This window comes from Polychytrium aggregatum, assembly GCF_025602895.1.
Source record: "Polychytrium aggregatum strain JEL109 chromosome Unknown BJ171scaffold_1, whole genome shotgun sequence".
Taxonomy (NCBI): domain Eukaryota; kingdom Fungi; phylum Chytridiomycota; class Chytridiomycetes; order Polychytriales; genus Polychytrium; species Polychytrium aggregatum.
The window spans coordinates 687,892-714,291 of record NW_026516203.1 but is presented as its reverse complement, the minus strand read 5'-3'; the positions used below and the strand labels follow the sequence as shown (position 1 = coordinate 714,291).

Here is a 26,400-nt window from a genome sequence, read left to right as displayed (position 1 = left end):
TCGCGTTCTGCGGGACATTCAAAAAAATTTTCATATCGCTCGGCAATCTCCAGCGGCATCTGTTCACCCAGCCGAGCCCGCCCAGCCCGCCGAGTCCAGCCAACTCATCCAGCACAAGCCTTTCCCGCAGCCTACCCGCCGCCGCCACCGCAATGGAGAAGCATCACGACAGTGCCGATCCAGAATTCTCCAACGACGCCGACCCCGAGGACAACGAGGAGACCCCGGAAGACGACCCCATGGACGGAGAATCAGCCGAGGACGGGGCCCCCGAAGAGACCGCCGGCATTCCGGACGAGATTTCCAGCGCCCCCGAAGAAACCGCGCCGATTCGGCACCTTGAGAACAAGTGGGTCGCCAACGAGGAACAGGACGTCAAGCACCTGGCCGATGCTGGCCCCGCGGCGCTCGAGAGCCAGAAGCTGCACTGGCGCTCACTACTTTCAGCAGAGCTCGCAGCACTGGTAGACCAAGCCAATGCCAGCGCACCAGACCACCGCTCCTACGACTTTTACCATGGTGAGTCTCGGCGCCTCGGCGATTTCGGCAACTTCACCGATGATCCGATGGCCGATGCGCCCGATATCTGCGCCAACATCGGATTTGGGTCTTCGAGAACAGATCTGCTTGCGCTGTCCGTGTCTGTCGAACGTTGGCTAAACCGGACTTTCTGTCTCCTTGACTCCTGCTGGCCATTTATCCCTGCGCTTGTCTGCGCTCGGAACCACAGGGTCGATTGGAATCGCATATCTGTTTCTCCATCTCCACTATTTGGATTCGGGCATCCAGGTGCGGCACAAGAGCGTCCTCGACTGGTCCCGCCACTTTGCTGAATCGGCCGTGCGAGGCTGCGAGCTGTATGTCGAGGAAATGAAGCGGCTTGGCGTCAACCGCCTTGAGTGCGGCATCATCCAAGGGGAAGTCAGTGTCTGGGCGATTGCGAGCATCGGTAAGGAGCATGCCGGAGCGCGACGGCTGCTATCCGAAGCTGATACGATCAAAGCAATGAGCTGATGCAGATCTTCTTTTGTCGGCGCACCAGTGTATCATACCCTCGGCGACGAGTCCACAACCAAGGTCTTTCTCGACAGGCTTGTCGGGCTCCAGGATCGCTGTTTGAAACCCACGGCGCCGCAAGAGCTCTTCTACGGACGTCCCGGGTACGTTCCAAGGCTCAGCAGCTACCTGAGCCACCGAAGGACTCGCACGTTTGCAGGGCTGTATTTTTGCTTGCGCAGCCTCGAGACCCGGGAGTGACCCGGGAGTGACCCGGAGGTGATAAAGATGCTTGGACAGACTCACCGAGGTGGCCAATAGACTCACACGTCGCCCCGCCCCTCTAATACGTTCGAGCAGATACTTGCACGCCTTGCTACTTGTGCGTCGATTCCTGAGAGAGCGAGCATCGACCCACATCACCGACGATTTGATCGAGGCCATCTTTGACCAGATCATACAAGACGGCCAGAAGGGAAGCCAGCGCAAGTTCACCAAGCCCGCGGACCGTAACGCAGTCAGTTACATGTCGACCTGCGGTAGCCCGCTGGTGTTTTCGTGGTATCTCGAGCGGTACATTGGCGCGGCCCACGGCCTTGCCGGCGTCTTGGCGGTTCTCATGGACTGCCCCGATCTGGCCAGCAGCGACGAGAACGAATCGTGTCTGCTGGGCGCCCTCGAGTTCCTCAAGTCCCGCAAGGTCACCAACGGCAATTATACCGTTCGTGTCGACGAGACGCTCCACAATTCGCCTCAGCTGGCCGAGTCGGTCGAGTTGGTGCAATTCTGCCATGGCGCTGCAGGTACGAACGAGCGGCGGCCCGGACCCGTGAGGTCGGGTTGGGTCGGGCGGGAAGGTGCTTGGTGTTGTGAGTTCGGGTTCAAGAGTGATCCAGCAGCTTTCGAATTAGGCATGCTGTTCAACCCACCCTGTCGAGGATTTGCCGACTGCCTGTTGCACATGCGATAGCCGCCATGGCCACCAACTCACAGCGACCAATCCATGTTCGTCAGGTGTCGGCCTCTGCTTTGCCAAGGCCTACGAGTTGCTCATGGACGACTCGTATCTGGCCGAGGCTAAAGGCGCCTCGGACGTCGTCTGGCACCGCGGCCTCCTGCGGAAGGGCGTGAGTCTCTGCCACGGCATCTCCGGCAACGCCATGCTGTTCTTGACTCTTCTGCGCATCACCAACGATATCAGGTTTTGGTATCGCGCCACCAAGTTCGCCTCGGCGGCGCTGGAGCACCCATCTGAGACAAGCACGCATGGTGGTCTGATGGAAGGCCGTGCGGGTCTCGTCTGGCTGCTTTCGGAGCTGGCGTACTGGAATTTTGATCAAGATGCTACTGACGCCACGCAGGCTCCAGTGAGGGGTGGCTTTCCGGGATTCACCGACTAGGCTTTATCCGGACGTTGATGGCTGCCCGAGCTGGGTGAATGAGATTGTCCCCCTCCAATCCGATTTCACACAGGTCACATCGCCAGTGGACTCGTACCACTCCATCCGATCCGGCGATCTGCGGGTCTCTCCAGCCAGGTCGGCCGTGACCTGGGCGGTCGCTCATTCGACCCAGAAGTCCTGAGAATACAGACACTGCTCGGTCCGATGTCTCTCTGTGGTGGTGGTGGCTTGCATGGGATCTATTAGAAAGCATATACAAACGAGAGCGCACCGGGATGGCCAGCCACGCACCGCCTGGGATGTCCTAGGGGCATCCTGGCAACACACATTGCCTCACGATGCTCGTCGGAGCGAGCTTTTGCCAAGCTGCTGCTTGAGCTTTCGCTTCTCGCCAATCATGGGCGACTGGGGCTCGGTCAGTTTCCTGGACGAGGGCTGGATGGCGATGCTGGAGTAGTGGTGGATGGGTTGGGCAACATGCACCATCTTTCGGCGCGCTTGCTTCACCTCCTCGGCAATCTTGGCCTAGAGGAAGATTTTGTCCGTGTCAACAGCAATGGCGGTGGGCCGACAGCATCCATACCGCGGACAGAGCAGGAATGAGCAAAGACCATTCGCAAGAACCCACGATGCACTAAAGCAACCCGACCACTGAGCCCCGCCAGCTGTGGGGACCGCCATGGGCGGATATGCTGCTCTAGTTGGAGAGGCCGGGAGCAGACCGCTGCTTCCCTCGCGCCCGATGGACTGCTCGCCCCCCCCCCACCTTCGACAGCGCATCGACTCACCTCCTCTTGGAGCTTCTTGAGCTCCTTCGCCAGCTCGTCTTCGCGTATCTTGGCCTCGATCTGCTCGTCAAATACATGCCGATCGACGGCGCGAATCTCGCTGTGCAGCGTGACGTTTTCGCTGATGGTCAGGGGCTTGTTTGATCTCTTGGGGATGAACGCATCGCCATCCGGAAGTGGCTGGGCCTGGAACTGTCGCTGTCGTTCCTCATCTTCGATCTGTCTCCTGGTCTTTTCCTCCAGCCGTTTGGAGTGGATATCGTGCCGCAGGTCTGTCTCCAATTGAAACGGCTCAGGCTCGGTGATCTTTGGAACTGCGGGTGGGCAAAAGCCCTGGGTACGGCAGGACAACGGAGTGGTGAGCAAGCGAAGGCGAGGCCGCGGCGGCCCAGTTGGGTTGGCGACATGCTGCGGCTGCAACAGTTCGTCTGCTGTGTGGCGCCCGAGCCTAGATAGCAGACCCACCTTTGGGGAGACGATGCGCAAGGGCTGAGCCTTGAAATTGCGCGACTTTTCAAGATCCTGCATCTTCTTTCGCGCCTCTCGCAAGAACTGCATCACCTTGCGCTCGCTGATTTTCTCCCCAGGCAGTTCAAAGTCGGAAGGGACGATCTTGCGAGACTCGTGCTTGACCTCGACATTCGGAAAGTGGCGAATCGGGTTGGCTTTGATGATGCGAGGAGGCGATGGTGGAGCATCCGGAAGAGGCTTGGGTTTGGTGATGGCCGGGGACTGTGGTACTGTGATCTCGAACCGCGGGGCCTTTGGCACGCCCTGAGGACCTCCCTTGAGGACCTATCATGTCGGTGCGTTAGGCATGCCGCGGCAAGTATCGGTCGTGGCTCCCCCTCTGCCTCGCATTACCGCATCGCGTCTACCTTGGGATCCGCGGGACGGGCTTTGAATGGCTGATGCTTCTCCAGCTCGGCAAGTTCAAGTTGTTCGGACGTAAAGACCCTGTATGCCGTCAGGATCATCAGCCGAGTTCCTCTGGGCGCGGAAATACGAGGGTCAGTGACACCGGTGCCACGGATACTTACGTAACAGGCTTGTTTCGCACTTTAGTTCGCAGGAATGGAGACTGTGGAATAGTCATGGCCAGCTGAAGATAGCCTCGAGTCAGTCAAAGGGCCGTTACAGCATTACGCAAAGGATGCAAGAGCGGCTGTCATGCGGAGTAGAGCGGCTCTCAGGAGCTGTAGACGCCAAGACCCACCTGTTTGAACTTTGGCGCTGCAGTGGGCTTGACCCGGAAACGCTCGGGCGTCTTTGCTTCGTATTCCTTGATGCGAGCAGCGAGAGACTTGTATGGCGAATGCGCCGTTGCTGTGCTCACGTTGTTGCCGAATTTCTCGAGATTGGTGGCAAAGGAAAAGGGTTTGGGAATAGTCAGGTCCGTCGGCCGCTTCTTGAGGGACTTTTTCTGCAGGATGGCGCATCGATTGGCATCGATTGCAATGTTAGCAGGTTGCGGCTTGAATGCATCGCGGTCCAAAGTCAACGGCCCACAGCGTACCTGAACACCGCCTGTCTTGACTTTCTTTCGAGCATCTTGCGCCTTGCTACCCGCAGCACTAAATGTAGTGTTGCGTCGGGGCTTCTGGGACAGCTGGAAGGTCGCCGACTTGTTTTCGACGGACCACGAGCCCGAAGATCGCCTGATTTCGTATACCTCATCTGCGGGCGTCTTTGCGCTGTCCAGGCTGCCGGGGTGCGAATCCGCCTGATCGACATCCACAACAGCGCTTGTCGGCGCCTCTCGCTCCCAGTTTGCATTGGAGTTTGAATTGGCCAGTGCGTCGGACTCGGTCGAGGGGCTGCCGGCCGAGTCTGATGGTTCTGCAGCCGAAAGAGTACCGGCCGACTCTGCCGAATCCGCACCGCTACTTGATACCGCAACTTCGGTGGAGCTGGCGCGCGACCGAGTCGTTGCCGAGCGAATACAACCGGTTTATCGGTCAGCCATGCGACGAGAATGTTTCTTCTGCGATCCACAACGTGGCTGCCACGGTGCGGTGTCCCTCCGATATAAGACACCTACCTGACACCATCATATTCGAAATACGCTGTCTCGTGTCCGCCTCCGACATTCCATTGAGTGATCTCGGCGGTCACGAAGGCCTGCTCGACCTTCAGTGCCACGGCATGTTCAGCACGAGAGGGCTCTTGTTGATCGCGACCAGCAGAGCCTGGCTCCGGATGGGCCGTTGCCCGATGCGCAGAGGCTTTGGGAGTAAGCAGCGACGAGTCTGTCGAGATTGACAGGAAATGGGGAGCATGTCAGCATGATGCAACTGCTGGCGACACGGACACGACTGGTGGTGGAGATGGAGAAAACATCCACCTTCAGCGAAGCCAGAGGCGAGGTCATCGTCGAGACCATTGAGAGGCTCCAGATCAGTCCAGGAGAGTGGGTTTTCCTTCAGGGACGACGGCACCGGCGGGGCAGCAGTGCGCTTGCTGGCGCGCGGGGTCAGCGACTCCTTTCGGAAACTGGAGAGCCTCCGAGGAGACTCGAGGTTCTTTGTCTTGAGCGGGTGGCCCATTGGTGCGGCTGGGGTTGGCTTCGGTTCGGCGGTGTGGAGCGGGGTGGTGATGGCGGTTCTCGAGGTTGGCAGGGCGGCCAAGAATGCGCTGGGCGAGACCAAGATCGGTGCTGGGAAGCCAAAGCCGGGAGGGCCGGGCCCAAAAAGGCAATATTGGAGCGAGGCGAGAGCGTGCCGAGAGCGTGCCGAGAGCGTGCCGAGAGCGAGACGAGAGCGAGACGAGAGTGCCGTTTGGATCGACACAGCTTCGCCCGCCTGCAAAATGCAGCCTCTGGAGAGAAACACGGGCTGCTTCATGCATCCCGAAAGCATGTCTGCCTGCTGTCTTCACCGCCCTGGCTCATAAGTCGGATCTGGCGGCCGGCCGACGCTATACTCGTCCAAGGCGGACCACGGTCGAGGCTCCTCGCCGCCATCTACGCGGCTGCCCCGCAAACAACTGCAATCCAGGATTGTAGTTCAATTGCAACTCGACGGCCGTCTGCTGTCTGGGTGCTGCTCTCTGCTGTCTGGATGCTGCCTTTGTCGCGTTGCGTTTGAACCACGCCCGGCTGGACATGATTGGCGGGACGCGTCTGCCGTGCATGGCTGCGCCATCTCCCTGGCGACAGGCGAGCGCCAAGCCCGCCCTCCCAGACCAGCCAAACCCCGGCCGTGGTCCTGCTCCAGGTTCGTCCGTCGTCCCCATTGATCCTGCGGATATGGAGTCCCACCACGGCGACAACCGCCATGTCCTGGCCGAATCCGGCGTCTGGGTCGTCAACGCCGGCACGACCTCATCGCCACTGGCCAGCCTCCAAAAGTCGCTTTGGCGGTTCTCCGCCGTCACTTTTCTTCCAGCAAACTATCCCCGCTCGGTTTCGGAAGGTACATGGCCGTCAAGCATTGCTGCTGGGTGCAGGACTGCATATGCATCGGTGAATTCCTAACGCCTCCGTCGCTCGATCATTTCCCACCAACAGACTACGCCCCATATCAGGTGCTTCATCCCATCGCCCTTTGCTCCTGGTCACATCCAGTTGGAGCTGTCTTGGCCATCTGACGAATGCATCCTGCCGCTAACGAATGCAATTCATATCAGATATGCAACATTCTTCAGAACTTTTGTTCAAAGATTACTGGTAGGTGGCGGGCACGGCCGATGCGAATACGACAGATGCGGGCACGACCGATGCGGCGTCATATGGGCAGAAAGCGGGACGGGCTCGATTTCCATTCTCACTCTGAACTTGTCCAACCCCTGTGCAGGCCTCCTGGGCACACAGGTGAGCGATTCCGACGTCCAACTCGCTCGACTCATCAAAGTCTATCCAACCACCGAGGCCTTGAGGGCCGTCCGAACTCCTCGGACCGGATCGTCGCGCTCTTCAGCTTGAGGATGTGCAGCTTGCGCTCATAATCCATTCCGTCTCGCAGTCGACCTTCAAGACCTTTGGAGTTGGGTAAGTGACTGCAGATTGCTTTGCGATATCTGGGCGATTCTCGCCGTAGCGTACTTCCTCTCGCACGTCTGTTGCCGCTTACGCCGCTATTCGTACATGGCCAGGGATGCTACCGCAACTGCCGCCGCCGCCACGATCACGACCGTGCTCCAGGACGGGAGTGGTATGCTGGGCCAGATTCTGTTTACTTACGGATTCGGCAGCCACATGGATGAGCATATCAAAGTGTGGAGGTAAGCAGGACGAGCCGTGCGGCAAGCGATGCCAGTTTCCGTCTCGGTCTGCTGCTGGACCGGTCGTGCTTCATCGGCTGTCGCGTATGTGCGCCTCCACCCTTGATAGATAGCAATCCAACCAATTGCATGTGCGGATCATCAGGTACTCTGCCGACGTCTTCTTCGATGCCGCCATCTTCCTGGACATTCTTGCCCCCAACCTGCCGCGCAAGTACTTTGTCTTCACGGCCTGCTGTGCCTCGGTCCTCCGTGCTATTTGTGGCGTGACGGCCGGATCCACAAAGTCCTCGATCTATCAGCATTTTGCCCTGGAGGAAAACCTTGGCGACATCCATGCCAAGGAGCAGAGGTTTGCGCGCGATGACCTCATGCACGGCTGAGCTACGAGAGCGTCCGGGATACATGGTGGCGGATTGAAAGTGGGTGTGCAGCATACCAGCTCACGACTGCTGTTTTGCTTGGTCTACAGCCAGTCGACACTGATCAACCTGATTGCCATGATCTTTGGAACGCTGATCATCCGCATGGCACACGAAGATGCGGCCTGGATTTGGGGGCTGTTTGTACGGGCCGTCCCATATGCATCATGATGCTGGATAGCCGCTGTGATGCCGAGCAGCCGCCTTCGGCACTGGTTGGAGATTCATGGCGTGCACGAAGTTAACTGCTCGCCGTTCAACTCTCTCTAGATCTTCTTTAGCGTGCTCCACCTGGTCTTCAACTACATGTGGGTCTCGTCTGTGCCAGCGAGCTTGCAAAATTGAGTCGCTATCGAACTCAGTCGCGCCTTCGTCGCATGCAGTTCTCACCTGCCAATGCCTTGTTTGCACTTTTCTCCCTCTCTCTAGCGGTGTGCGTAGCGTTGTTTTCTCAAACCTCACAGCGGACAGGATGCAGATTGTCATCAAGAGCTATCTCTCCAGCAAGGGCGCGGAGATGATGACTCCCAGCCAGGTCGCCCCTCTCGAGTCGATCTTGACCCTGCCGTCGATTCCTGTCGAGATGGGCATCTCGCTCGAGCATCTGGCGACCCAGGCCCGTCTGCAGGCGCCCAATGGTAATCCGGCGGAGCTGCTTTGAGATTTGCTGACTATTTTAGCGGGAGTTTGGCTGCCGGCTCGGAAAATGGCGGGTCGGTAGCCTGGCGCTGTGCTCGTCAAGCGAGTCGATTTCATGTGCGTCAGCCAGGCGGCTCTCCGCGTGCGGGCACTCAGATACTGATGATTCTGCGCGTTGCTTTCGCAGAGTCAAGCGACGCCAAGCTGCTTGCGGAGCTTGCTGCAGCCTGGGAGGGAAAAAAGTACATGGCCGCCCGGACTCCGTCTGGGGTGGCTGTCGCCCTCCACGACGGCTGCGAGGTCAAAGACTGCATCGAGGCCTTCTTCTGCGGCCTGGCCTGGGTCCAGCTGGAGCTGCCAGATGCCGTCGCTGCGCGCCAGTACATCCAGAGCCACTTTGAGCCGTTCTATCAAAGCCTCGCAACCAAGTGGGATGTTGACCGGAAGCTCTACTTTAACGACAACGGCTGGCGCTCCAGATGGAAGCTGACCAAGAAGGACTGAGCTATGCCACTTGGCTCTTGGCTTTTGGTTCTTGGCTCTTGGCTCTTGGCTCGCCGTTTCCCTGATCTGATCGGATCCAGACTTCATAGCAAATACACCTCATCCAGGGAAGGAACGGAGCCCGATCTCTCAGGCAGATCTCCACGGACGATCTTCCTGGCTGGCTCAGCGATGTGCCTCACGACCATGCAATATGCCATCGACGCACGGCCCCGTCCGTCCTCTCTCCTATCGGCCAGTCGGCCATGGGTCCCGTCGGCGGAACCGCGGGGTGTCGGTCGGGCGGAGGGCGGAGGGCGGAGGCGGAGGGCGGCGCTTGCTGGTCCGCGTCAGCGCCACAGGCTCTGTGGCAGTGCCCAGGCACCGGTTCTGCCCGACCCAGGCGCCGGTGACCCCGTCCTGGCCAGCCGCCTGTCGGCCATGGGCAATCACTTCCCGTTATGGCTTGATCGCTCTGCCCCGGTCACTCCTGGCCAGGGTCGGTCTGTTGCACGAGCAGCCACAGCGACCCATCGATGCCGGGTCACTGCAGCTGTTTGCACAGGCGACGGACACCTGCAGGGGCTCTGGCGTTTGAGCGGGCGCTTTGTTCGGCAACAGCTGCCCTCGCCCAGACATTTGTTTCTCCATCCCGATCCTTTCCTCCCAAGCAGCGAGCCTGATCGTCGGGTCGAGTCGTCGCTGTTCCTCGCCGGTGGTAACGTAGCGCCTCGTCCGTGCACACATCTCGCCGCCTGCTGTGATCATCCCAGCCGATCGTCTCGGGAGGGATCTTGCAAGCGGAATCCGGCTGACACTTGCATCCGCTGCTCTTCTCTCCGGCCTCGGCGGTGATCGGGCGAATATCAGCTTCTGCTTATTGTCGCCACAGCTCTGTTTTGGGCCTGGTCCCATCTTTCCCAAGTCTCTGCGATCGTTGCTAGCGGACCATCGAGCATCGCAGTTCGGCGTGGAGAAGAGTCCAGATCCACCGGGCCTCTTCCGCACGAGTGGACGATTGACTAACACTTTTTTAGGCAGAAAAGGTACGCAGCATCGCTTTCTCGGGCGTGTCTTGGTGGGAGTGCGCTGAGGCTGCGGCCCCCTCCTCTCGTCTGGGCTTGATCTTCGATCGCTGTGGTCCTGGAGAGCCCCCATCAGCATGCTTGTTGGGCACGCGGGCGTCTGCATCGTCGGCTCATCCGTTGCCCGGCCGGGGCCCGCTCTTTCTCCAGAACCACGATCATGCCGGAGAGTCAAACGTTGATTGTTCGGTGGGTGATCGCCTTGTTTGGACGGCCCGGGGATAAAGTGCGCTTGTTTCAAGCGCACAGATATCACGCGTTCCGGAGGGGCCTGCCAAACGGGCAAGCGCCGAAGGATGCGTGCCCGCAAACCTGCTGTTGATATGTGAGCGTCGGGTGTCGGGTGTCGGGTGTCGGGTGCTGCCATTGACGATGGGACCAGTATCAGCCAACTCGTTCTGCCCTGGCTATTTGGCTCACCCATCACCATTCGCAACTGGATCCGCTCAACACGCTCCTTCCCCGCCGCTCCCATCTGCAGAAAGGTAGCTGCAACCCAAATCCTCACACCCATGTCCTCGATCGACCCGCAAAACAAGGAGAATGTTCCGCGCAGTGGGGCTGGCGTCAAGGCAAAGTCCCGGGAGTCCGGCCAGCGGGAAGTCAAGTCCGCTGGATCGTCTGTCCATGCTGGGCAAAGCGCTGATCTGTCGTCGGCGTTTCGAGAGGTAGTTGTCTGTGGCTTCACTGCGATGGGAGCGCAAGGCAAGATCGCCGGTGTTCGCTCTCCTCTCTCAACACGACTTCACCGTTTCGGTCTTGGGCAGCTGCGTCCGCGCCAAGTAAACGAGCTGAAGCGGCAAGCACCCTCATCCGAAGCCGACGACCAACCGCACTACCCCAACAAAAAACACAAACGAGATGATTTTGGATTACTAATGTCGCCACATAGTAAGTCTGACGGGAGTATATTGTTCGACGGTGGGGCTCTGGTTGTCCTTGGTCTGTGATGGACGAACCAGATCGTCCTGTAACCGTGCTTGCTCAGGCGGTGCCATATCTTCCTAACGGGCTATGCCAATGTTCCACGACACACTGCCGATCCGCCACCATTCACCCTGCCAAGTGTTCGAAACCATGTTTGCGAGGCGGACAACCAGCCCCCCCTTAGGAATGGAAACACCTCCTTTGGCTCCTTGTGAGGAGCGTAAGATCCGCTCCCTTCGCCCGACGTGCAATATTCCCAGGTCATACGGCAGCGCCTCCCCGCTGTCGCCACCCATTGCCCATGCCAGTCCCCTCGCGTTCTCGGAGGCCGCAAGCAATTCACCCCTGCGCGCGTATTCGTGTGAGTTGGACGAGTCCTCTCCTCTATCTGAATGCGAGCCGCCGGCCCTTGAACCTGACGACGAAGACACAAATGACGATCACCCCAAAGTACTCGCTTCTGCGGCACTGCCAGCACCAGCACCAGCACCAGCACGGTTTCCGGACCTTCCTCGTGGCGACAGTTACAACGTATGATCGTCTTGTGAACTATGGTTGCCGCTCTGCAGATTGCCATTGCGTTTTGTTAATCGACGTGCTTGCCTGTCGTTAACCGTGATGCGTTATCTTTGGCAGGAGGAACTTGTTCTGCTCATGCAAGGCGCCTGGGCAAACATGAAATCCAAGCAGGAGCAGTGTGGCAGCTGGATCTCGCGCCATCCGGAAATCGACGAGGGCATGCGAGAGATGTTGATCTTATGGATAAAGGAGGTAAAGTAGAGTGCACTATTCTTTGGCATGGCCCCTCGTCCGTCACTTGAGTTCCTAAGACACCAGCCCCCACATAATGGGTATATCTGAACTGCAGCTTGTGTGATTTGGTTTGGCAAGTACATGCTGCCTGATGCAGCCACTAACTGAGCGGCTTTGGATATCCAAACACAGGTCTCTGGCGAATACAGCTTCCACCCGCTCACATACTACCTGGCAGTTTTGCTGCTCGATCAAGTGATGAGGACGGTGGCAAGCGGATTTCGGTCTGATCAGTTCCAGATCATGGGTGCTGCGGCTTTGTTTTTGGCATGTAAAATACAGGTGAGAGCAAAATGCAACAAACCACCTACTCACTCACTCACTCACTCACTCACTCACTCACTCACTCACTCACCATATGGCAGGAGAACATGATTCCCCAGGCTGAAGATATGCTTGAGTTTGTCCTTGGCGATCCCAGCGACGGTCTCTATGAAGAAAGACGAACCGCCGCCATCGCTCTGTTTGAGCAGTACGAGCTGGAGATACTCATGGTAACCGCTGACGGCCGCGCTTCTCGCTGGGTACATCGTTGTTGCTGGGGTGCCTCGGCTCCCCTCCAACAGAGCTACATATAAATTGGACTTGTGTTGATCTCTTTACAACAGGCTTTCGATTTCGATATCAAGTCCCCAACCCCGCTGGAGTGGGTCTCGTTCTACCTTCAGATCGCCGCCCTTTTGTTTCCAGACAACTTCCACTGCCGCGATTTCATGCATCAAGCACTTGCACCACCAAAGATCTTCGAGGACCGATTACCTGGCCCGCGAAATCCTCGAGGCATCAAGTTGATTCCTCAGATCGGCTTTGAAGCACCATGCATCCTCAAGAGGCGATACTGCGAGCAAAAGCTTGGCTACATTGTTTCCAAGTTGGATGGGATTGTGACCCAAACTCGCTCCATGGACTTTGAAAAATCGATCCTGGCGGCCTCTGTGCTCTATATGTCCGAGAAAGACAGCCTGAGCGGTATGTGTCTGCACGACGCCTTTATGATTCCAGGCCCAAAAGAATCCGCGCCTGGTCGGTTCTGAATACCAGAGATGACAAGCCTGCGCTGAGGAACGCCCTGCAAGCGTTGGGCCAGGGCGCCGTCACCCACACATCGAGTGAGCTATGCCGGTGAAGCCAATTTAATGCCCGTGCTCGTCGTAACATCGGTGCTCTCTGTTCTATCGTGCCATCTCTGTCTCCAGAGGACCATCTGCGGTCCATAACTGGTATCGGCCTGGATGAGCTCCGGCCGTGTCTTGATTGGCTGGCTCGACTTGGAATTTGGGACCATTCCGACGGCAAAGAGGCTGAGTACACTATCGCGCTTGAAGAGTAGCCACAGGTACGATTATTGATGCACGCAGCTGTCACCGTTCGTTATGTCTGTGGCAATCAAAGCGGCGCCTCTGGCTGCTTGTCAGAGCGTCGCCTCTGGCTACTTGTCAGTGTCGGAATGATCGAATCGCGCTGTCCCGTTCAGCGAGCTGATCTTGACCACTGCTCCCTCCCCTCCCTTCCGAGATGTCACAGGTTACATCCCCGAGTCGTGAGCACTTCCTGTTTTCTTCTTCTCTTTCGGTCCTGCTTGGTCATCGCTGAACGAACTCGAACCAAGCTGAAGCTGCCCCTCCCCCTCCCCCACTTTTCGCAACAATATCCCCTAGCCGCACGAGTCCCTCGACTCAACAGCTGAACTTCTGGGTACCAAGCTGCCTTTTCTCCCCTTTTAGGTTCATCGTATAGCACTCTGCCAAAGTTGATTACCATGTTTATATGTATATCCCCACTTTTGACGCCGTCTGCACCGGCACTCTTATCCCTCCAATCAATGGCTGGCCTGCGCCGATCAGATGACGACGTAGTAGCGCCATGGGCTCTTTCGATCCCAAAGATCACTCTTCTTCCTGCTTTGGCAACCCACCTCGCTGGTCAAAGAAAGCAAAACCCACAAAAAAATGTATCGCCTTTGGAGTTGCATTCGCCATATCGACTGTGGCGTGGCTCTGCAATCATGCTCGCATATGGGAGTGGATGTGCCCTGCCGCTGGCCGTGCATATTGCAGTTCCAACATGGAGAGCGGACGGATGAGCGATATCAAATGGAAGTATGTATTTTCAGGTTGCCCTTGCCAAGAGAGAGATGTGGCCCGTGGAACTCAGCGGATCGAGAGATGGATACAAGGAATGCTCAGGATGAAGACAATGAAGCACGGCAGTAGTGAGGAAAATGGAAGTGGTCAGAGCGCGGTGAGCAATCAGATGAACAGTGGATCCGCAAGGCGATATACAAACGCAAGAAAGGATAGAGCGGGCTGTGTGTGCTTAGGCCCACACGGCAACAATGGCCATGGCAGCGGCGCCAATGTAAAGCACGCAGAATGAGATAACTTGCTGGGCGCGCGAAAGTCCCCGGAAGTTGTGGTTGTGGTTGATCTCGTTGCTGAAGAGCTCGGCATAGACGTTGTAGATGAGCACACCCGAGGCCAGGGAGTCAAAGATACCCTGAACAACAATGCTGACCTGGCTATTGTTCTGAAGAGCGGAGCGGAGTCCGATGCCGATGGCCATGCCGATGGGGGTCGTCACGGGGTACACCAGGCCAATGACAAACTTCTTCAAGGGCGTGTAAGGCAGATCGCGGATGAGCGAGCCCAGAGCCATGCCCTCGAAGAACTGGTGGAAGCAGATGGCGACGAGGAGAGAGTTGAACTCGTCCGTGGCGACGCCAAGGGCGAGGCCGATGATGATCGAGTGGAACGAGATGCTGGCTTCAATCAGGAGGGTGGTGATGCTCTTGTTGCCGGGGAAGCCGTGGAAGTGACCGGCAAGCTCAACGTGGCTGTCGAGGGACTTGGACTTTTCGAGTGACTGGCGGGTGGCCTTCTGCGTGAGGATGTACTCGAGGGCGTTCACGAGGAGGGTGGCGACAAGGCCGAACAGACCAACCCAGTTGCTACCGCCATAGAGGTTCCAGAAGCCGACCAAGCACGGGCTGGTAAAGTTGCCAAAGGCGCTGGTCAGGACGTGGAGCCACGCCGTCGAGGCGATGACACCGATGCCAAAGAGCTTGATATAGTGCAGCAGGAAACCAACGGAGCCGCTGGTCTCCTTCAGGGTGCTGCTGGAAGTCTCGTCGTCTCTAGCAGGCGAGACGGTGCGGAAGCCAAGGAAGGTAGTCGAGTAGAGGCCGATGCAGCTGATGGTAAAGATGATAAAGATGCCGCCGATGTGCAGAGGGAGGTTGAAGTTGTCGTCGAGGGCGCCAGGGGCACAGCTCATGCATTGGAGGTTGAGTTGATCAAAGTTGATGTTCGACACGTTGTTCGAGCCGAGCATATCGGGAGTCAGAGGAGCCCAGTTGCCTGTCGGACGAAACCCGATTGCGGTTAGTGCGAGCACAGGCGTGGATAGGTGCTGATCGCAGCGGATGGGACTTGTACCTACCGGACATGGTGTTGGCTGGTTGTTGCGATAGGAGGGGAGATTCGTGGAGATCGAGGCTGGAGATATCCTGCTCTGGGCTGCGGGGCTGGAGTTCAACTTGGATGGTAGGCTGATACCCTCGGGAGGACGCTGCTGATATAGCAACCGGGAAGGTCGCCGGGCCTGTCGCACGAGGACGAGACACCGAACGCGCCAGCCAATCAGGCGCCGGAGAATCCGCCAGCCACAGAACAGGCGGAATTGCGCCAGCAGCCAATCGCAGCCGCAACCCGCGCAGCAATTGTTTGCAGCAGGACGGCGCCGTTTCTGCAGTGCTGATTGGCTGGTGCGGGGCCGCGGTTTCGGATCGCGCGTGGCCCGCGATCTGGACGCCGCTCGCTGTTCGACGAATCACCGCCACGCAAATCCGGGCCGTGGTGGCTGCTTGCGGGCCAACAGCGGGCCAACAGCGGCAGACAAATGCAGCAGGGATGCCGAGCCAGCTTTGTGTTGATATCTGGCTGCTGGTTGGCTCGCCTCCCACGGGGCTACATGCCGCACTGCTCGCGCAAGCCAGTCGGGCTCTTGTTGGCGAAGCTGCCTGCCCTGCCCAACGACACATGCTCCCACGGCAATGTCAGCGCCCATGGCTCGGCCGTGCGATTTGACGTTATCGCTGTATTTGTCATCGGGCATGCTTCTCCAAGCTGAATATGCCTCCGATCATGGACCGTTTGGGCTCGATGCTGCGACAATGTCCACCACAGCACGGACGGAGGCCGGGATAAGAATTCCAAAGATCGGGCTGGCCCAGACCGACAGATTACTCCAGATCTGATTGGTTCCGGTCGTGGCGCTGTAGGATCCCAGGACGCCTGCCGAGACGTAGTAGTCCCAGTTGTAGCGCGTGTCAGAGATCCTGATGATGTGGCTGGTGTTGGTCTGCCTCCATCCCTGTGTGTTGTCGCTGGCCGAGCACGTTGCCATCACCATCGGGGCCCAGGCGTTGGCCGCAACGCAGCGGTCTGCTCGCGCCAGACTATGGACTCGGCCTTGAAGATCCATGAACCACTGTTGGCTACGAGAGCCATTGCACGGGTTGATGTTGATCCCTTGCGTCGTGTCGTTGTAGTCGGCACACAGACTTCGAACCACAATCGGCCCGGCCACCGGACTCAGACCGCCGCCAGGGTCCGTGAGATTGGCCTTGCTGAGGGCCTGCAGTACCTGTGATTTTACGATGCTTGGATTGGTGCTTGCGCCGGGTGTCGTTGCGAGCGCATAGCTTATCGCGGCGGAGGCATCAAGGTACCCAAGCACTACGGACGCCATCAACCGGCTCGATGCCGACAGGCCAGTGAGATTGGCCCGCCAGCTCTTGAGTGCCTCGACCAGGGACAAGTCCGTGACAATCGGCGGATACGTTAATGTCCCAAGCGCACTGTCGAGTTTGGCAATCTCCGCCTGCCTCAGTGCGGCAAAGCCGGCATCTTGACCAAAGACAGCTGGCGGCGGCATCGGCGGCAGACTCTGGGGGAAAACGGTCCTCGCCAGTATTGTCACATTGAGAGCACCCCAGCCGCACCCAAGACTGGCCGCCTGAGGCGCCGTAGCTTCTTCGATGTTGTACTGGATCTGCTTCATGCCGCTGGAGCTGTCCAGCAGGGTGTACATGGCCGACCCGTCGGCGAAGGAGACGTTGAGCCAGCATTGAAATGTGGCTGTGTCCGACATGTTGGGGGAGGGTAAGCGGAAGACCAAGCCATAGTTGCTCCGGAGCGGCGGATAGAGCAGATTCTGTGAGGCGTTTGTTGGGTTGTAGCCCCCCAAGATGGTGAAGATCGAGACGCCGGTCTTGGTCGGGATTGGATAGCTGAAGGACATGTCAAGCGATCGGGTGTCGACATAGGTCCCATTGTAGAAGGTTTTGTAGCCGCTCGCGAAGTTGGTGTCGGGAATGGGCCGAGACACCTGGATCCAGGCGGCCTGTCCCTGCTTGCCTTGAGTGGTCCGAACCGAGCCATAGTTGGTCAGCATGCTCTGGATTGTCGAGCCGCTATATCCGGTGTGAAGAGTGTATCTGCCATAGTCACCGAGCGGATAGCCGCCGGACTGCGAATCCAGCCCGTGGGTATAGTACCCGAGATACGGCTCGGTAAAGGGCGCCGAATTCACCATGACTGTGCCGTTGTTGAAGGCCGTCTTCCAGTCCAAGTTTGCCAGGAACCTCCGGCGATAGGGAATGTAGCCCCAGCCGCTGTCGGCGTGGTGCACGGCGTTTCGAACCTTGTCGTTCGTGATCGGCGGGGTGAAGTTGGCGCCGGGATAGTGACCGAGCCCCCAGCTGTGCCCAAGCTCGTGGCTGGCTTCGTTTCCGTACGATGCAAGCAAACTCGCCATTCCGGCCCCGCCAAGCAAGCCGTGGGCGACTATGCCGTTGGAGTAATTTCCAACCGAGTGGAGGATGACCCGGAAGTTGTATACGTTCGGGTTGGAGCACATGCTTGTGCTGGGAAGCCCGAGGTTGGCGTTGCGAAGTCCTGTGTGGAACTGACAGAAGGCAACGTCCTGCCAGAGATCGCCGTTGTAGACCGTGCCGTTGTCGGCGCTGGCGGTATTGTTGTATATGACGCCGTCGGCGAGAATCACAGCGCTCAGTCGAATGGCATCGGCTTTGCACAGTGTCAGCTTGGAGAGGCCTGGGATCATGTTGAAGTAGTCTGCTCCAGCCAACTCGGGTTGTTCGTACATGTAGTGATCGCTGGTGATGGGTGGATCGGTAAGCATGCCGATGCGAGTCGAGTGAATCACAACCTCGGCAGGGGGAACGATATCAATGTTCTGGCTTGGGAGCGCACCGGTGCGGCCGTGGTCATCGGCGAACGACAGCGACAGCCCCGGGACAACGTATTTCCACTCCAGCTCAATACTCCATGATGTAAGGCTGAAGGCGACATCGGGGCGCCCCATGAAATCGGAGTAGTCCGAGGGCGGCAGCAAGTTTGGATGCGCCATATCCAGGGTCTGGACAACGGCACCATTGACAGACACTTGCACCTTCATCCGCACCGTGGCGATTTGCGGTGCAACTAATAGCAGAGCCATCCTCAGAGCTGTGATTGAGGGATAGTTGCTATTGTTATTGGGCTTCATCGAATGCGACTGCACAAAGGTCACTTGCCCCTGCAAATTGCCTATGAGATCGTTTCGGGGGGCTCGCGGCTGGTTCAGGTGGTCGTAGGCGTCAAAGGCGAGGAAGGTCGTGTTGAGCGGCGGCTGGCGCTCGGAAATGTACCCAAACTGGGTCACATTCGGCACGAAGAACTCGCACGCCGGGAGAGGTATGCCCACAGCCCAGACGGCAGAGTTGTTGTTCTGGTACATGGCCACGGAGAGCAGATCGAGGGTGTTGTTGATCGTGAGGATTGACGAGTTGGCCTGGAGCACAAACGGCACGGAAGTGTCGTTGCCTGCGCTGGCGGGTCGTGAAAGTAGACCTTCGACATAGATCGGTAGGGGCGGGAGCGACACAAAATCAGGGCATGACGAAAGTGCAGCCAAAGTTGTCGTGCTCTGATGCGTGCCGGCCCGGGTTCCGACACCAATGCCAACGCCGAGGATCGTTACGGCGCTCACGACGCCGGCGGCAATGTAGAGCTGCGAGGTACTGATTCCCAGGCTGCGAATAACTCTGGAGAGGAGGCGCATGTTTGGAGCAAAGGTCGTTAAGGGCACACTGCGGCAGCATGAAGTAACGCACTGCTCAAGCCGCACTGAAATGTGCCATATTCCTTACCCTCGGATGTGGGAGAGGACAGACATATCGAGGTGATGCCGCACACGCTGTTGCGATGATGGAGGGAGCGAGCTCGTCGGCAGATCCGCACGATAAGACGGTGCTGGGGCGTGGGCCGGTGCTCAAGGTCGAGTGGCTCTCAGCGCATGCACAAAGGCGGGAAGATTGGCCGATGCGATCAATGCAGCAGGAGAATGAGAATGCGCGTGATCCATGTCCCAGGACACAGACATTGTCGGGCAGCAATGGCAAAAGTCAATCGGTGAGCCTCCCTGAGAGAGGATACTGGTGGTGGATATGGCAGCACTCCAGCACACGATAATCAAGATGGCTCCCTTTGTGGACAGCTGCCCTTGAGAGGCACCGTTGCGGATAGCCCTGCACCACACCGTTTCCACAAGGCGGATAACGCTCCGGAGGCACCAGATGAACATGCATTCCTGATCCAGAAAATGGTCCTTGGCCTAAAAAAGCGTCTGTTATTTGGTGATACATATATACAGCAGACCGTCTCATGATCGTGGGGGGGGGTAAATGGAGGCGTGCAGGACCCAACAAGCGGCGGGTTGCGGGAGGTGGGCTATGGGAATACTTTGACCGGGCCGATCATGGCCGATCCAGCACACGGGCCTCACGGACAGCCCGACTGGGGACCATGTGCACACTCAATCGGCTGTTGCGCGAGTCTCGGCTTGATGTCGAGGTGCTTCATCAACTTGTGGGGACGAGACATCGTGTCAGCCGCCGTCTTGAGCCGGCTGGCGAGATCGCTCAGGACATGTCCTCGAACTCGAGATTCAAAAAGTCGGGGGTATCCATGAATGGGACGGGGCCAAGCGACTCGGGCTCGCCCACACCGTCGCTTCCATCAGATGCCGTTGGAAAGAGAGCGTTCAGGCTGGCGTCAGTCATCCGCTGGTCTCTGATGGGCTCGATGCCAGGTTGACTTTTTCCAGAAGCACTCATGTCGCCCGAGTCAGATGGCAGGACAGCCGAAAGTCGATCGGCGGTTGAGTGATTGCTTGACGTCTCGCCAACCGGCTCGATCGCGCTGCTGACAGACGACTTGCGTTTTCGGTTCGGGGGCCGTTTTCCGGCCTTAGATTCCGCCATCTTGCCACTTGTCAGCGGTGCCGGTGCCGGGGCAGCTATTGCAGCTGCGGCGGTGCCGTCCATGCCCAAGGATGCTGTGGACGCTCCACCATTCGGCATCAGCAGCGAATAGGCCGCCGACGAGTTGGTGGGATTGAGCAACTGCGCTGGGAGCCCAGCTAATTGTTCGTTGGTGAGGGTCGCCGGGAACAGCGATGCAAGTGCTTGAAGATTGATCGCAGAGGACGGGTCCATAGTTCCTGTCTTGAGATCCACACCAGCGGGTGCCGAGGTGACGGGGAGCTGCAGCAGCCCATTGGGATAGGGCTTGCTCGCAAGTGCCGCGTAGTTCTGAAGTATCGGGTTGAGGTTGAGTAGATTGGCGAGCTGGAGCTGCAACAACTGCTGCTGCTGCGGCTGGAGAAGAGTGAGTGCATTAGAAGCCGAGGGCGTGGTCTTGGAGGGAGGAAAGATTGCTGGGAACCAGTTCAGCGATGCCGAGCCATCAAGGAAGGGGCCGTTGATCGTAATTGGGGACGAAAGCGCTGCCGTGGTGGTCGAGAGGGCGTTGGTCGTTGCAGGCGAGATGAGAGACTGCAGCGGGATGCCCTGTGTCGGAACACTGGCATTGACGTAGTTGAACGGCGCTGACGAGGTTGCATCTGCCGAGTACGTCGACAGAGGCGCGGCTGTGGCGACTACAGGTATCTCGGGAGCGGCACTGCTGGATTTGGCTGTGGTCTTGGCGAATCTTGCAATCGGTTTTGATGGTTTGGCTGTGGCGGAGGCGATTTTTTTCGTCATCGCCGACGGAGAGGTCGAGTTAGCGCCGGTGTTCTTTTGTGCTGTATGCAGTGTGCCGCGCTCAGAGGACGAGGCGGGCGGTGTGGGCTTTGATTTTTTGGCTACTGGGGCAGTCTTGGCTTTGGGCGTCGCCATGGTGGAGACAGCAGGGCTGTCGGTGGGTCGCGCTGTCGGTGCTTGTGATCCAGGGGCATAGCCCAGCCCACCCATCATAAGCGCGTTGTATATTTGTTGTGGGATACTGAGGTTTTCGGCGGCGGGGGCGGGATTGGTTGCAGACAAGTTCGTCGCCGATCCCACCTGGGCTTGCATATTCCGAGTCTGGGGCTGGAGTTGTGAACCAAGGAAACTGCTGAAAATTTCTGGGTCAAATGCGGGCGGTTGGGTCGACACAGATCCGGTCCAGTCGGTGCTCATGCTGGCATTTCCGTTCGAAAGATCAGACGACTCGTTGAGCAGATTTCCAGGGGCGACCGGGATAAGTGTATCGACAGGGGCGATCGACACGGGCGGCAATGCGTAGGGATCGTTGTTGGACAGAGCATGGGCAAGGAGCGAGACGGCGCTTTCTTGCCCAGGTGGTGAAGACGGAGCCTGCGACAGAGAAGGATTGAGACGAGGCGACTCAATCTCGGTGATAGGGCGTGGGGGCACAGCCAACGAGCCACCGATGGTATTTGTGCTGGCAGTAGGAAAGCCAGAGGCATACTGCATCGCAGGATCAGCGTTGGATCTGTCCAGAGTGATGTCGTTCGAGAAGATGTCGTCAACATCGACCTGGCCAAAGGACGAGAGGCCCAACACCGAAGCTATGTTTTCGATTCTAAAATCCAGGTCCTCGACACCAGTTGTGATTGCATCGAGGGTCTCTCGGGGGTTCGAGAATGCGGGATTCATCTCGGGCGAATTGTGGCTGCTGAGGCCGCCCCGCAGATCCAGCGACGGGGCCGGGGAGCCAGCGGGGCCATCCGATGCTAGCGGTGGAGGTGTATTGATCAGCTCCACCAACGTCGGGACTGCATAGGGATTGCGCAAGAAAGCCATTAGGCGGATGCACATGCAAACGAATGGGCGATACGACAAATGCAGGCACATCGATAGGGGCTGAGAAGCAAATGAACACAGCTCATGCGTCACTTACCAAAGCCTCCGGCTGTCGCCGTATCGCGGCCATCTCCTCGCTCCAGTGACGCGGATCCACCAAGCGGCTCGAGGAAGTTTGCGCGACTGGAAGCCATGGGCGGCGAGGCCGTTGTTTCACGGGCAGTCAGTCGGAGCGGATTCTTCTTGGGCACAATGGCGTCCTTCTTCAGGGTCAGCATGGATCCAAGGAAGCGCATGATCTTCTCCATCGTCTCCTGCTGTCGCTGGTAGCGCTCGCGGGTGGCAATGGTCTCGGTCCAGAGCAGCTGGTTGTCCCTTTGGATGTTTTTGAGGTCGGTGGAGATGGTGATCTGATGGCGTTTGATGGCGGAAATCTCGGCCATGATCTGGTTGTAGTCGATCGTGCCGTGGCCGTGGCTTTCCTTATCGTCGCTATCCCTTCCGCGCTTGCGCGTGACGAGCGAGATCAAGTCCGGCTGGTTCCGCTGAAAGTGGGGGTTTGCAAACTCCCAAATCTCGCCTTCGCCGTCGGAATGGAGCACGCCCTGCTGGAGATGTGGGACTTTGTGGAAGCCGTACATGTTGAGCTGGCGAACAAAGCTCGAGAAATTGTTGTGTTTGAAGAAGCGGGGCAGGACCTCACGGGCAAAGTCTTCGTGCCTGGGTACGACGAAGGTGGTGCCGTCCTCGGACCAGTGGATCAGATCGTTGGTGGAGGGATCATTGACCATGCTGGGGGGAAATCGAGATGGGGATAGAGTTTACATTTCCGTCAGTGAGCGGGACGAGACCGGGTACACTAGGTTAGTGTCGGTGCTCGAGTCTCGTGGCGAAACTGCGTGCAGGGCTGTTGGGAGGGGGCATTCCAATTCCGATGATCAGACGCCGGATGAAGGGCCAGAAAGAGACAGGCATTCTGTCCATGGCCAGACGATGAAGATCATATTGGTGGCGATGGGCCACCCGATAGCCGTCAGCCTCCAACGCCTAGTGGAAGAGCTTGAGAGATCTGATCCGTACAGCACTCTCGATCGATGTGGTCCAGTGATCGCCGCTGTCGCTCCCCCCCCCCACACACACACCGCCTTGAGCTCTACCATCGCCAGTGTCCGTGCTGCATGGCCGTGACGACGATGACAGCGAGTCGACTGGACAGCGCCAGAGATAAATAAAGATGGACGCATACTTACTTGTACAGCTTGTTGAGGAAGGCAGGCACGCTCTTGGTGGACGATGACGAAATGGCATTGAGTCTGGGGATCCCAGATTGCGACGACGACGACGGCGTGGGCGCCAGGGCTCGTTGTGCCGCCGCCCCAGGAGTGATGATTTGCTGAATAGGTGTCGTGCTCATGGGTGACGAGATCAGCGAAGGCGAGTTCCTGGTGGAGAGCGAGGGGGGAACAGACGAGTGGAATGGAATCGAGGGCATATCGAAGGACGAGGTGTCGAGATCCGAGACAGAGTCCAGAAAGGCTGAGAAGGCCGCTGCCGGGTTGGAGTCGTCTCGAGACGTGTCGGGTGGCTGGGAAGGGAGCAGCGAGGACGACGAAGACAAAGTAGACGACGACGATGTCGTTGAGGCGAATGCTTGAGCAATCGATGACTTGGGGTTGGATGGAATCGACTCTGAGCCGGCGCCTTGGGGAGGCGAAGCCATGCTATGATAGCGGGACGGGATGGCAAAGCAGGGACGCTGATGACGAGGACGGTGGCAGCAGGGGCAGGCAAAATAGTCCGCGACAGGCGATGGATGCGCAGCGGTAGTAGTGGTATGCAGATGGAGGATCGGGATTGCGCCGCTGGACGAGCACGACGATGATCAGAGGCCGAGGGGAAGATGGCGGGGATGCGAGAGGGCAATGATGTGTGGGCGCAAGGCCAGGCGGGAAAATGGGCCCGGCGGGAAGGTGGGCTGGGCGGGAGAAACCGGGAGGAGGGCAAGAACCGGGAGGAGTCGGCGTGCGCAGCGGCACTGCGCTGTTGTGCTGTTGTGCTGTTGTGCCGTTGTGCCGTTGTGCTGTTGTGCTGCTTCTCGCCTGCCTCTCGCCTGCTTCTCGCCTGCTTCTCGCTCCACGACACGTGCCTAATGAATTAAAAGTTCATATCACATTCTTTTTTTGTTGCTCCAGGCGCGTGTTGTCGATCTCCCTGGCCGGTCGCTGGGAATGTCCGCGTGAGCTGCCTGTTAGCTACATCCGCCGCTTTCGCCCACCACGAACCGCCTCCGTCGCCAGCACAATGCCTCCGAAAAAGCCGCAGGCCACCAAGCCCGCCAAGAAGGCTGTCTTGCGGCCCGTCTCGGCCTCGCCCAAGAAGCGCAAGGCTGACGCCGTCGCTGATGCACCCGTCCCTGAAGTCGTGCTGCCCGAGGATGCTTTTGAGGATGCGATCGACGAGGTCCAGGAGGCAGAGATTCTGCACGGTCTCGATGACAGCTCTGACGAGGACGAGCCCACCACCATTGAGGCGGCTTCGCTGGCTTCCAAAAACAAGTCCAAGAAGGCCGCTGCAAAGCCGAAGGAGGCCAAGGGCCGGGCGTCCAAGCCAGTCGCGGCCAAGGCGGACGACGGCGATGATGATGATGATGACGATAACGACGGCGGCGACGGCGACGTGTTTGAGGCCAACGAGTCCGAGATCAAGCTGGACAAAGTAACTGAGCAGTCGATCAAGGAAAAGATCAAGAAAGTCAAGGTCGCACCATCGTCCTCAAGCAGCGCTGGTGTCGTCTACGTTGGTCGCATTCCGCACGGCTTCTATGAGCAGCAGATGCGCATGTACTTTTCGCAGTTCGGCGAGGTCTCTCGCCTGCGGCTGTCTCGCAACAAAAAGGTATTTCGTGGAACCGAGTGGCGGACTCTGGGGACGTATTCACCAAGCGCGACGAACGACGCCTCGCAGCATCCAGAGTTGCGGCTGAGCAATTTCGGCTCCCGTGCGGCTGCCGCGGTGATCAACGCACTTGCGCTCTCTGGCGGATTGGCCACGTTGTCTCCCGGCCGACAAAGTCATAATTGCCGAGCACATGGTGCAATCCTTGGTTGCTCGATGTGCATCTGTCGCCCATGCCCTGATCTCCGGAAACTGACTGTTTGGTCGATCTGTTTCTCGGACAAAACACACGTGCGCTTGCCACGCATTTCACTAGACCGGCGCATCCAAGCACTTTGCCTTTGTCGAGTTCAAGCATGAAGAGGTCGCCAAGATCGTTGCCGAGACCATGGACAACTACCTGATCTTTGGACATATGCTGAAATGTGCGTTTCCCACGGATCTTGCGGCATGATCAGCCAAGACACGCGGTGGGTTGTTGCCTGTCGACAGCGGACCCAACTGACCTTGCTGCAATCCCACAGGCAAATTCATCCCAAAGGACCAGGTTCATCCAAAGACGTTTGTCGGCGCAAACAAGAAGTATGTGGCCGTCGATGTGCACAAGCGAGAGCGCGAAGTGTTCAATAAGGTGAGACTTACATCTCTCGTCGGCAGTACCCATCGCGATGGCTGCCTGGATTGTGCAGTCGAGGCTGATTAGACTTGCGTTGGCGAGCCCTATACCTGTCGTTGCTTGTCGTGGATGTCCCGCTGGCTCGCTTGCGAGCGTCTCAGGAGCTCTCGTGGCTGTGACTTACCCTGTATTTGCTTCGCCTTTGGCTCCTCACAGACACGAACTCCAGAGCAACAGATGGCACGCACGACCCGTCTGCTCCGGAGTGAAGCAGCCAAGCGGCAAAAGCTCGAGAGCCTCGGTATCGACTACGACTTTGGCGGCTATCGGGCGGCTGCCCAAGATTCGGGCAACAAGGAGCCGCGGACACCTGCCCAGAACGAGGCCAAGCCAACCGAGGAAGCCAAGCCAAAGGGCAAATCCAAAGGCAACAGCTCATCTGCATCTGTGGCTGCACCTGTTTCCGAACCATCCAAGTCCCAACCCGAGTCCGAGCCCAAGAAGACCGCCAAAGCGGCAAAGGTAGAAGTGCCCAAGGCCGCCACCAGCAAGGTCGAGGAAGTGGCCCCCAAGAAGCCTGCCAAAAAGGCAAAGGAGGACGGGCACAAGGACACTCCCGCTGCAAAGCCAAAGCCAGTCCCGGCCAAGAGCTCACCAGCGATTGCGCCTTCGGTCTCGCCCAAAGCCGCCCCGACCAAAAAGCCCCAGAAGCCCCAGAAGCCCCAGAAGGGCCGCAAGTAGTACACTCGCGCCAGCCACCATTCTCGCCAGAGTTGCTGCTGCTGCCTCCACGCCTTGCCCACCCACCCAGCATCTCTCTTCTTCCCAGACTCACCCTGTCCATCCTCGCGAACGACATCCATAATACACCCATCCAATCTCGCTGCCTGCACTCGCCCAACTGCGTTTTTGATCAGCGCGAGCCGGGGCCGATCGAGGCAGCACGAGAAGTGAGAAAA

General features: G+C 58.3%; 8 protein-coding genes across 8 annotated transcripts; 4 read left to right on the top strand and 4 right to left on the bottom strand.

Moving 5' to 3' along the window:
• The first annotated feature begins 37 nt into the window (after nt 1-37).
• On the top strand, nt 38-2,617 carry BJ171DRAFT_484820 (uncharacterized protein). The gene is made up of 5 exons (XM_053109039.1): nt 38-519; nt 731-949; nt 1,043-1,160; nt 1,357-1,799; nt 2,011-2,617. The coding sequence occupies exons 1-5, from the start codon at nt 153-155 to the stop codon at nt 2,394-2,396; spliced, it is 1,533 nt and encodes a 510-aa protein (XP_052971787.1). The 5' UTR covers nt 38-152; the 3' UTR covers nt 2,397-2,617.
• BJ171DRAFT_484818 (uncharacterized protein) lies at nt 2,618-5,890 on the bottom strand. Its single transcript, XM_053109038.1, has 9 exons — nt 5,532-5,890; nt 5,229-5,436; nt 4,704-5,097; nt 4,404-4,610; nt 4,228-4,289; nt 4,066-4,144; nt 3,653-3,982; nt 3,188-3,520; nt 2,618-2,924 (listed from the first exon to the last, which is right to left on the bottom strand). Exons 1-9 carry the CDS (start codon nt 5,731-5,733, stop codon nt 2,733-2,735), a joined length of 2,007 nt encoding a protein of 668 aa, XP_052971786.1. The 5' UTR covers nt 5,734-5,890; the 3' UTR covers nt 2,618-2,732.
• A 517-nt stretch (nt 5,891-6,407) lies between these two features.
• BJ171DRAFT_484815 (vitamin B6 photo-protection and homoeostasis-domain-containing protein) lies at nt 6,408-9,194 on the top strand. The gene is made up of 11 exons (XM_053109037.1): nt 6,408-6,600; nt 6,696-6,712; nt 6,815-6,854; nt 6,982-6,998; nt 7,150-7,175; nt 7,280-7,408; nt 7,554-7,760; nt 7,881-7,974; nt 8,101-8,138; nt 8,260-8,468; nt 8,657-9,194. The coding sequence occupies exons 1-11, from the start codon at nt 6,435-6,437 to the stop codon at nt 8,971-8,973; spliced, it is 1,260 nt and encodes a 419-aa protein (XP_052971785.1). The 5' UTR covers nt 6,408-6,434; the 3' UTR covers nt 8,974-9,194.
• Nucleotides 9,195-9,898: 704 nt separating this feature from the next.
• Nucleotides 9,899-13,416, top strand: BJ171DRAFT_6126 (Cyclin, N-terminal domain-containing protein). The gene is made up of 11 exons (XM_053115291.1): nt 9,899-9,998; nt 10,188-10,226; nt 10,519-10,705; nt 10,805-10,928; nt 11,104-11,495; nt 11,601-11,735; nt 11,910-12,059; nt 12,143-12,271; nt 12,386-12,746; nt 12,974-13,113; nt 13,302-13,416. Exons 2-10 carry the CDS (start codon nt 10,198-10,200, stop codon nt 13,105-13,107), a joined length of 1,641 nt encoding a protein of 546 aa, XP_052971784.1. The 5' UTR covers nt 9,899-9,998; nt 10,188-10,197; the 3' UTR covers nt 13,108-13,113; nt 13,302-13,416.
• A 466-nt stretch (nt 13,417-13,882) lies between these two features.
• BJ171DRAFT_564229 (Zinc/iron permease) lies at nt 13,883-15,326 on the bottom strand. Its single transcript, XM_053113298.1, has 2 exons — nt 15,216-15,326; nt 13,883-15,133 (listed from the first exon to the last, which is right to left on the bottom strand). The coding sequence occupies exons 1-2, from the start codon at nt 15,220-15,222 to the stop codon at nt 14,094-14,096; spliced, it is 1,047 nt and encodes a 348-aa protein (XP_052971783.1). The 5' UTR covers nt 15,223-15,326; the 3' UTR covers nt 13,883-14,093.
• A 366-nt stretch (nt 15,327-15,692) lies between these two features.
• On the bottom strand, nt 15,693-18,550 carry BJ171DRAFT_484811 (peptidase M66-domain-containing protein). Its single transcript, XM_053109036.1, has one exon. The coding sequence runs from the start codon at nt 18,345-18,347 to the stop codon at nt 15,918-15,920; it is 2,430 nt and encodes an 809-aa protein (XP_052971782.1). The 5' UTR covers nt 18,348-18,550; the 3' UTR covers nt 15,693-15,917.
• Nucleotides 18,551-22,019: 3,469 nt separating this feature from the next.
• On the bottom strand, nt 22,020-23,344 carry BJ171DRAFT_418076 (uncharacterized protein; the record flags this gene model as incomplete). The annotated part of the gene is made up of 2 exons (XM_053107324.1): nt 22,020-22,722; nt 23,181-23,344. The coding sequence occupies 2 exons, from the start codon at nt 23,342-23,344 to the stop codon at nt 22,020-22,022; spliced, it is 867 nt and encodes a 288-aa protein (XP_052971781.1).
• Nucleotides 23,345-24,128: 784 nt separating this feature from the next.
• BJ171DRAFT_484807 (uncharacterized protein) lies at nt 24,129-26,397 on the top strand. The gene is made up of 4 exons (XM_053109035.1): nt 24,129-24,825; nt 25,142-25,250; nt 25,350-25,456; nt 25,658-26,397. Exons 1-4 carry the CDS (start codon nt 24,232-24,234, stop codon nt 26,180-26,182), a joined length of 1,335 nt encoding a protein of 444 aa, XP_052971780.1. The 5' UTR covers nt 24,129-24,231; the 3' UTR covers nt 26,183-26,397.
• Nucleotides 26,398-26,400: the final 3 nt, after the last annotated feature.